This window comes from Oxyura jamaicensis, chromosome 2, assembly GCF_011077185.1.
Source record: "Oxyura jamaicensis isolate SHBP4307 breed ruddy duck chromosome 2, BPBGC_Ojam_1.0, whole genome shotgun sequence".
Classification (NCBI taxonomy): Eukaryota; Metazoa; Chordata; class Aves; order Anseriformes; family Anatidae; genus Oxyura; species Oxyura jamaicensis.
In genome coordinates, this window is record NC_048894.1 from 38,114,728 (window position 1) to 38,124,697 (window position 9,970).

Here is a 9,970-nt window from a genome sequence, read left to right on the forward strand (position 1 = left end):
GTTTTGAGTAGCGTACCTGCAGCCTGGGCTTTTTTTTTGTTGTTGTTGCCTCATGCACTTGCATTCAACATTCCTGGTGTTCACTGCTATTTCAGTATGCCTGAAACTAATTACTAATTTCTAGTTTTGTAGCATTTCACAACAGACCCTTCCCTCTGCCGCACAGAATATTGAGCAAACCACCTCTTTCCCTTCCTTTCGGATTTTATTTTATTCTTTTAATTTCTTTTTGACAGAAGACAGGAAAATTAACGAACAACCCAGGCTTTTTTAGGGAGATCATCCCTGCCGGCAGCCGGGTTTCCAGATGCTGAGAGAACCCCTCCCGGCCTTCCAGAGGCACATCGCCTCGCGGCCTTCTGCCCCAGCCTTGTCCCAGGTTAGGATCTCCCGGTGACGGAAAGCCAAAGGGTTAAAAGCAGATGTACTGAACCGCCTTATGGCAGCCTGCCAGAAGGGTATCATCTTTAGCATAAATGATGACAAGGGTTATTTTAACAGGGCACCCAGGAACTCCAATTAGTCCTACAATGTTAATGCCTCTATAACCACTGCCCTCTAGACTGACAGAGCCTCCTAACCTGCTCTGGTGCACAAGGCATCCTGCAGCTGAAAAGCAAGATTTACTGTTGACAACAGTAATGCTTTAAGATCACGTCCGCTGACTTGTACCGTAACATCTAGCAAGAAATCACGGTAAAAAAGATACCTTTTAAGCTTGTATATTTAAACTACATCTGTTCACCAGAGAGTCAATCTCTGGCAAACAAACCCCTTCAGGCTCGCTTGGAAAAGCTCACAAACTCACTCCAGTTTGCCCAATAGGCTCAGCATGAAAGACAAGACTAAAAGCTTGCCAATATTTATGTAGTGCAGAAAGGAGCTTTTTTTTTTTTTTTTCCCCCTTTGTATGTGTGTGTGTGTGTGTGTGTGTGTTTGTGTCTTGTTTTTTAAATCTCTGTGAGACTGGTCAGGAAGGGAGAGAAGACCAAAGCAAAAGCAGTACGTGCAAACCGGTGATTTCTTCATTGGTTTTAATTAAGCTGTGGAGAGCTTTCCAACACACGCACACACTTCATCTGCAGAAAGGTTTTGGCTGTTTCCCCCCCACACTTCTTTTCACACTCTTACAATTGATGTTTCACCTACTACCATCTGACTGAAAGAAAGAGCTCAAAATTCTTAAGTGGTTTCACTGCTAATACCTGAAGATGAAATGTAAACAAAGCTTCATTTTAGCAAACACTGCATATACACTCAAAAACAGCCAAGGGAGATTTGTCTTTTTCCTTATCAGTTCCTACAAATCAAGTTATGATCAGACACAAAACTAGCAATGCATAGGTACTGCATTGCATGTCAGCACAGTTTTTGAGAGGTATGCAGTCTCAGGAGTTACAACATTCTGAAAAATGTAGTACTTTAAACAAAACAGGAGACGCTCCTGGCCAAATTTTGATGTCCAGAGTAGCTTAGCAAAGGTGGATCCTGGTACTGTGACACAGGTATTATCTGACTACGAATCAAGCTACTAAATCTTTTAGCAAACTGTCACTAGTGTCCTTCTGTTAATGTGAAAAATGTTGTACAGGAGAGTACAACCTCAGCTGGCTGATCTCTCCTGCTAGTGCTTGGCAAGACCTCCAAGTGCAGCAACTCCATAACCTTCTAGTATTAAAGGGGAGAGCACTGGTCAGTGCTCGCTGCTAAAAATACAGCATGATTTAAACCTGAAGGCAGTGTTAGAGCTTTTGCTGAAGGTTTACGAGTCTGTGTAAACAGCACGTCTGCCATAAGGAGCAGTGAAGTCTGTAGAATCCTTGTCTAAAACTGTCCTGGCATTAAAGTTTGCTGTGCAAATATCACATAATACCAGAGACAGCTGAAATCTCCTATTTAGGAATTTATGGAACTTATATGTTTGCAGGCGTCAGAAAGTCCTTTTTATATAGCCCCACTGCTTCACTGTACAATATTAATGCACTCTGCTTGAAAAGCCGTAATAAATTATATTTTTAATGCTCTTACCCTGGCTTTCTTAAGATGCATACATTCTTGGCAAACAATCAATAAATAGGGTAATCATGAGCAGAGGCCAAAGAATTTGCTGAAGTGCTGTTTTTCCATTTTTAATAGATAAAGATCTAACAATACGGACTGCTGTGTCTGTTCATTTCGGGATCAATATATTCTTTGTTTTCGCCAAACCGAGGAAAAAATAAATGATTGTACGATAAATGTTATGCATCAGACACAATGAAATTCCTCTGCCTTCTAACTTTGTGCGTTTAATAGTCTTGGTTGCATTTTGCACTTTGCTTAGCAAATGCAAGAAAAATCTAGATTACAAACATATACTGATTATATTGAGAAAAGTAGAGGCTGTTTTAATACAAATGCCAAATTACATACAACATCTTTTGATTTAAATTAGCAAGCCTGCAGAACATGGTAAAAAAAAAAAAGGCTTCTATATTATGGTATGTAAAATTTATAGATTATTGTCCATTGAAAGTATTTTTAATGCAAACAAAAGCCATCCATATACAAACATCAGTGATTCTAAATGTGTCTTTTCCTTGTGTAAATGTCTAATTACAGCAAACCAGCCACTGAAAAATATGACACCCAAGTTGTTCATTGTTCAATAATGAATTGTACTTAAGAAAATAAACTGCGAAGATTGACATCATAAATGACTTTTCCAATGTGATACCTAAAGATTTATACACTCTCCTTTCTACCAACTTGCAACTGTTATGGAAATAGTGCTTCCCTTCCAAGCTTGGTCCATCATTAAGAGGAAAGGCAAGAATTTGTTTTGGGGGTTCGGTATTTGCTCTTACATATTTTTGCGTTTCTGAGACCAACGCTTTCTCAAAGAATTAATGCATTATATTACTTCTATTTCAATGTAGGAATTTGCTTTAATCAGGGCAGCTAGCCTTTACCTTAACAAAAATCAGACTCCACCCTATAAAGCAAGATGCTCCACCCAAGCATGAAGCTTACATTTCCCAAATGTGATTTATATCAGAGTTGGGAATATACAGTATTTTAGAATGGAGATTTAATCCTGAAATATAAATGAAGTAGACTCTGCAAAAGTATACTCCCCCCCCCCCCCCAATATTATAATTCATATTTCTCAAATGCAGAATTAACAAAAGTGTTACCTTTTCTAATATTAGTTTTCATCAGGTGTCCAGAGTGTTTTAAAGGCACTCCTTGCATTTTAGCTCCTGTACTTCCAAGTCTTCCTCTTCCTAATGGGCTCCCATTCTGTTCCAAGCGCGCAATTTTGGCTGGTGGACCCTTCGGATCGCTTACATTGTTAGACATTTCTGAATGTTCTTTCCCCTGAGTTGCCTCGTTCAAATGATCCATACTCAGTCCCGCCTCTAAAGATCACCTGCCATGATTCAAAAAAAAAAATATATATGTTGTACACGTGTGCGCATATGTATACGTACACAGCCTGCACATGTACAGAGATATATATGTATCGTAAGCTCATAAAGAAGAACAAATAACTATTTTAACTAGGAGAAGATGCCTTTTTTAAAAGATACAAACTTATTCTCCAAAAATGACCCCATACCCCAGTTTACAGAGGAATCGCATCATAATCTGATGGATTTTTTTAAAAAGCCAACTAGAGTACCCCTTTAAAAAAATAATCTTCATAGTTATTATAAATCTGAGAGGTACTAAGACTCTTATAAATGATAATGTTTGTCAAGGTATGTGCTCCAACACAGAACACAGCTATTGTTAGAAATCTCACAGAAGGGGTTGTTATTAAACCCGGGTGTTTTTATTGTGTTAAAGAGAGAAAGAGAGAGAGGGAGAGACAGACAGAGAGGGAAAGGAAAAGATTCTCCTGAAACTGTTCTCAAACTACTTGATAAAAAATGGATGCACAACAATAGAGAGATTGTTAAAACTTTAGCTGAGGAAGCAACAGATTTATTAGTGAAATAGAAGACTGGCCATTCACAATTTCCCCCCATACCTTGAAAATAAGAATTAGAAGAGAATTTGACAATTTAACATTCAACTTCAGAAAGCAGTGGCGGGAGGTGGTTGATTTTGAGTTGCCCAACTGATTTTATACAGAAAGTTTATCAACTTTTGCAAAGTTCAAGATAAGCATTTGAAAATTTAAAGGTGTTAAGCCTTAACCATTAAAGCGTAAGTTTTTTTCTTTAAAAAAAAAAAAAAAAAAAAGAGGAAGGAAGAAGATCAGCATCTTACAAAACATAATGCTGAAAAAAATATCTCAATTTCAACAAGACATTTGAAACCCTTAAAAATAAAGAATCCCTTGGTGATGCAAAACAAAGTTACACACTGGTACAGCTACATGAAATCCAAAAACGGAAGTAATTTCAATAGTAAATTAAGAAAAGGTATTTGTTAGCATGCTTGTATTTCCCTTTATAAACTTTTGAAACCTCAGTCCATGAATAACAATTCCAGTGAAATCATTAAAAATCCCCCAAGCCTAGAACATAACAGAGTAAGTTTCAAGGATTTTTGTCACTCGTCAGAATCAATTTTACCACGTAGAAAGGCAATCAGTTGCTGAGAACAGAGACATCTTTCTGGTTATGATTTCATTCATCAATATTGTTATGATTGTTAGGGATTTTACCCTGCCTTTCTCTGATGGAGAAAAGGTGTGACTACATTCACAATTATGTTATGCATATAAGATAATCACTAAGGACAGGTGACTAGACATTAATTTATGAACTAGTATTTACATTACCGAGCACCAATAGTAATACTGGGGAAGTCATATTTAGAAAGACTGGTGCGAATCTGATAATTGCTACTTTCTTTCAGTTGCCTAGTAATTCAACACATTTTCTGCACAATTCATAGCCAAGCTATTAAACTCTAAACATCTTGGGATTTTATTTTTCTTATATACTACTCTATGTCATTGCTATATATGCCAATTCTGTAAACTATTTTTTTCTCCCGTGAACACTGCGCTGTTTTTCCTGATATGGTGAAGAAAGAGGTAATGTATTAATGTGAATGTTTACGAGCAACCTAAAGAATGCCAGCGAATAGCTAAAGTTTAGAAAATCATTATTTTTCTTTATGCTGCAATGTGACATGCTAAGGTTTTCCATTCATCTTGATCCCATCTATTTTAGGTCGTGTCTCTCATTAACGGTAAACATGCCTATTTTAGCCACTTTCTGAAGAGAGTATTTTTTTTCTTTTACTGTGTTAACTGCAGTCTAAGGAAAGAATTACAGTCTCAAACCGTTAACATCTTCCGATGTTTCTGACGATGATAACATGCTATAGGGCTGCTTTTCTGAGGCTGCCCTCTCTCAAGAATAAGGGGATTAAAAATAAAAAATAAAGGGAAGGGGTGTTAAATAATAATAAAGAAGCCTAGAACGGGAAAATCCTCATCACTTTTGGCAACTTCAGAAGCACTCTAATGCACCAAGGCTCTTTGCTACGAAAAGTATCTAGTCATCATGAGTCAGAATGGCACTACATCATGTACAGTGCATAAAAGTGATAGATCGCAGCTCAGTTAATACCCTGACTACAACCAAAACACCAAATGGGTCATTTTCGCTTGGCCTTAGAATACCCACCCATCGGCATCTTCTCCCCGCTTAGTCATCTTGTAAAAAGCTTTATGTTACAAAGCAAAATTACATGCACATAAAACACCTAATTTACTCATTTAAACTCCATGCCCAAGGCTAAAGTTCACTGAAACCTCAGCCTGGAATAGTGATGAGCAACAACCAGCGTGGCCTGCCCAGGGAGAGAGGGTTTGCAGGGAGGAGGAACTATCATCTCCTCCGCTTCCAGGCCAAGAGTTTCCCCGGGTTTCGCGTTTCGGCATCTTTCACAACTACAAGTTCTCGTCACAGGCGTTCAGAGCAGAGCCCGATTTCGAGGCACGGTTTCCCAGCGTAACGCGTACGGCCCCACCGCGCGATTTCTCAATGAGAAGCCGGTGCCGCGTCTCCTTTTGTCGCGATGGAGGAGCCCCGCCGCTATTATCTTATTTCTCCCTCTCCTCCTGAACCAGCCCCCTCCCCAGTCGTTTCCCCTCCTCTTCCCTCCCTCCCCCATAAAACCCCATAATCACATTTGCGAGAGGCTCCGCACTTATCCGTTCCATATGGCTCTGGCAATCCAGGCCAAGCTTTCGCTGTGACCTTTTAAAGAGACAAAGAAGCAAAGTACTTATCTAGAAACAGAAACACTGCAGTTTTCGGAGTGAAATTAGCAAAACCGACCCGAAACTCACCACTTCAAAACTTGACAGCATATAAATAACAAAAACAAAGGAGGTTTCCTTTGCAGCCCGAGCTCTTGAAGAGGAAGAAGTTCAAGACTGATGTTTTCTAGGTCCCCCCTCTTGGGGGGGGGATCGGGGGGGCAGCAGACCTGAGGGCTACTTCCCCTAATATTCGCTTATTTGTCTTGTTTTCTTGTTGCTATTTTCCTCTAGGCGGGGAGGGGCAAAAATAGAGAGCGAGAAACGGAGTAGCCATGAGAGGAAAAAAAAAAAAAAAAAAAAAAAGGCAATGGGCAAAAAAAAATAAAATATCTATATTAAATATCTTTAGAGAGAGGCCGTTTTCAAGGTTTAGCAACAGAAGAAGGAGCTGGAGAGCGAATTGATCAGACAAGTGTAACGCTCGAAATGAGGAATTAAGAATAATAATAAAAAAAATAATAAAGTACCAGGTTTAAATTGAGGTGGAGGGTGACTTAAGTCTAGCTATCCTTTCAAAAATAAAACCAATGCGTACAGGAGCAAGTGAGAAAGGGGGGTGATTAAAAAAAAAAATCAAAGCAGGAAAAAAAAAAAAAAAAAGGCAGCTTTTCTATCCAGTGTGAAGAGCAGAAAGTCTACTTCTAGGTTGTCACTTACACTATTATTCTCCAATAGGCACCCAGAGGAGCAGCTCACACAGAAGGAGCCCGCTCCCCTCCCCCTCCGCCAAAATACACACCGTAACAGCCCCCAAACTTTCTGCGGAAACCTCAGCCCCAGAGATCGCTACTGGAGATTAAAAAAAAAAAAAAAAAAAAAAAAAGAGAGAGAGAGAGAGAGAGAGAGAAAAAGTGTCGAGAAAATTGCAGGAAAAGGCACTAAAATGCCACTTTTAATCTCGCCTTTGCGGTCCGGGGAGGGAAAAAAAAAAAAAAAAAAAAAAAAAGGCAGAGAGGACCTGTCTCCTCTCATTTACCGGGGGCTGTTGTGCGAGAGAGGGGGGAGAGGGAGCGAGGAGAGGAGGGGAGAGAGAAAAAGAACAGAGGGGAGGAAGGAAACACACACAAGGCACACCACCACCACTACAAAAAGTGACGAGGTTTCACTCCCCCTCCGAGTCCAAAACCGGGAGAAATTGTAATTAAAAAAAAAATAATCACAAAAACCTCTGTATTAAAAAAATAAAATAAAATCAAAACCTGGCTCTCTTTCTGCGAAGGAAAAAAGAATAAAAAACAACAAAAAAATCTGGGAACTCCGAGAAGAGTTACTCACAAGAAGGGGGGGGAATATAAAATAGAAAAGCTGCAAAAAGCCAACAACAACAAAAACCAAACCAGCAAAAAAAAAAAAAAATGGAAAAGAATAATAATGATAGGCTTTGGGTTTTTTTTTTTTGGCCTCTCTCTTTTTTGCTTTTTTTTTTTATTATTATTTTTTTTTAATGCTCGTTTCCCCTGACTGGCTGAGGAGGGCTGCTATTTAGGCCGGTTTGGTGGTTGTTGCTGGATGTTACACGGCTCTGTGTCTGAGTGTGCGTGTGTGTGTGTATGTGTGTGTGTCCCCGGACGGAGCTGCCTGGCTGTGCTTGCGCTCTCTCTCTCTCTCTCTCTCTCTCTCTCTCTCTCTCTCTCTCTCCCCCCCCCCCCCCCCATTTCTGTCCCCATTAAATTATTAGTTGACTCATCACTACTCCTCCTCCTGCTGCTGCCGCCGCCGCCGTCCCCTGCTCAGAGCCTCCTCTCCGCTACCGCTCGCTGCCGCTGCTGCCGCTGCCGCTGCTTCTTCTTCCTCCTCCTCATTTTAATACAAAATAACACCGAGGCCACCGGCTCGCCTTTTTTTTTTTTTTTTTTTTTTTTTTTTTTAATAATACAGCCCCGAAACGGGGAGGAGGAACCCGCAGCCTCCCCGCTGCTGCCCGGAGCCCTTCCCCGGCGGCCCCGGATCATCCGACGCGTCCTGGGAGAGGGAGAGAGAGAGAGAGGGAAAGGGAGAGAGAGAGAGAGAGAGAGAGAGAGAGGGAGAGAGAGAGAGAGAGAAAGTGGCAGAGGAGGAGGAGGTGGTGGTGAAGGAGAGAGGTGTGGGGGAGGGGAGGCCGGGGAGCTGAGGTTGGACGGGGGGGCCGGGAGAGGAGAGGTGGTGGCACCGGGGGGGCTCCGGGCCGGGGCGGGGGGGCCGGCGGGGGGGGGGCGGGGGGGGGTGTGGGGGGGCTGCTGGAGGAGGAGTAGGGGCGGGGATGAAGGCCGAACAATATCCTGCAGGCGTGGGCACGGCGCGGAGCGCCCGCCCCGCGGAGCCTGCGCGGGCAGGTGCATGGCGGCGGGGGGGCCGCGGGGAGAGGGGGAGCGGAGCAAACTTCTGTCCCCCCCCCTCCCATCCCCTTCCCCTCTCTTCACCCCCGGATCTCCTAAAAGGCTGAGAGAAGCCCCCCCACCGAGCCCTGTCCCGGGAGGGGTCACCCCCGGTGCTGGTTTTTGGAGGGGGCTGAGCCGGGCCGGGCCGGGCCGGGTCGAGATGCCCCGAGCGGCGTCCCCGGGCCGGGGCAGAGGGGTCCCCGCAGCGCCTCTGCCCCGCGGGAGCCGCAGCCACCAGCGCAAGGCGAGGGCTGGAAGGTGGCAGCGCGCTGACAGCAGAAATAACCGGCAGCCAGCCGTAACTTCTTCCCACAATGCACTCGGAAAAACAACAACAACACGAAAAAAAAAAAAAAAAAAGTAACCCAACTAGCCGAACTTGAACGCAACAAGTTTGTACAGGCTGCGAGATAAGAGCAAAATTAAAGTTCTTTATTGATAATGGGCATGGCGTTTGAAGGCGCTGTGTCTAACAAGGGGCGTTGCATCACCAACCAGCGAAATGCGAACTGCTGCGCAGGCGGGTTTAAAGCCCAAATAGTTAGGGGAGCAACTTAAAAAAAAATAGCGACCTGTACATACAACTTGACGCAGCAGCAAAAGCAGGCAAGCGGGGAGACTGGTAACAGTTGTAGAGTACGCAAAATAGCATGGGCTCTGAGCAAAGGGAAGGCAAATCAATAAATCTATGAAGAGCAGAATTATCGCTACACGTAGTACTATAAAACAAGAGGAATGCATCAGGACCGGGTAAGGAAACAAGCTGACATTTACCCAAGTAAGCACAAACAGCATACAGAAAAAAAAGAAAAAGAAAAAATAAAATGGTAATAGGGTGAAATACATGAAATATTTATAATATTCAGCAACACACAGAATAGTTTATAATCTCAGAAGCAAAGAAATGCAATGCTTGAAAATGAGTAGTGTTACATAATGCTATTATTCAGAGCAGAGCAAGTGGAGGTGGAATACATAGGAAACATGAAAAGTTGTACAGATGTTGCATGTCCTGAAAAAGGTTACTAAGATTGTTACCGAGAGTGCTTAAAAGGGGAAAAAAACAAGAAACACATTTCACAAAGAAAAACAATGGAAAATGTAGATGACATCTTCCATAACATATGATCAAGGGATAAATGTCTTACGGGTTGTTTATTTAGAAACCCATCTTTTTCCAAGATGATAGATTAAATATTATTCAGTCCCTCCAAAAAAGAGAGAAAGAGAGAGAGAGAGAAAGAAAGAAAGAAAAAGAAACAAAGAAAAATAAAGAAAGAAAAAGAAACAAAGAAAAAGAAAGAGAGAAAGAAAGAGAGAAAGAGAGAGAGAGAGAGAAAGA

At 42.0% G+C, this 9,970-nt stretch overlaps 2 protein-coding genes across 9 annotated transcripts in view; one reads left to right on the plus strand and one right to left on the minus strand.

The window, feature by feature from the left end:
• SATB1 (SATB homeobox 1) overlaps nt 1-9,970 on the minus strand; it is a 92,997-nt gene that overhangs the window by 67,555 nt on the left and 15,472 nt on the right. For 3 of the 8 annotated variants that reach the window (XM_035316980.1, XM_035316978.1, XM_035316973.1), the window contains exons 1-2: nt 6,299-6,489; nt 3,177-3,412 (exon numbers count right to left, since the gene is read on the minus strand). In XM_035316980.1, the coding sequence (XP_035172871.1) occupies nt 3,177-3,387 (211 nt within the window). In that variant the 5' untranslated portion in view covers nt 3,388-3,412; nt 6,299-6,489. Of the gene's footprint in view, nt 1-3,176; nt 3,413-5,630; nt 6,046-6,136; nt 6,253-6,298; nt 6,490-6,928; nt 7,061-9,970 lie in introns of those variants that run through there. The other 5 variants (XM_035316977.1, XM_035316979.1, XM_035316975.1 and 2 more) reach the window with 5 other exon arrangements.
• LOC118161522 (translation initiation factor IF-2-like) lies at nt 7,075-9,845 on the plus strand. Its single transcript, XM_035316983.1, has 2 exons — nt 7,075-8,352; nt 8,497-9,845. The coding sequence occupies exons 1-2, from the start codon at nt 7,781-7,783 to the stop codon at nt 8,990-8,992; spliced, it is 1,068 nt and encodes a 355-aa protein (XP_035172874.1). The 5' UTR covers nt 7,075-7,780; the 3' UTR covers nt 8,993-9,845.

Bases quoted from the DNA above. Each gene is read 5' to 3' on its own strand.
- LOC118161522 (XM_035316983.1), top strand. From the start codon at position 7,781: ATGTTACACGGCTCTGTGTCTGAGTGTGCGTGTGTGTGTGTATGTGTG. The intron at 8,353-8,496 runs GTGTGGGGGAGG...CTGCTGGAGGAG, and splicing joins GGTGGTGGTGAAGGAGAGAG to GAGTAGGGGCGGGGATGAAG.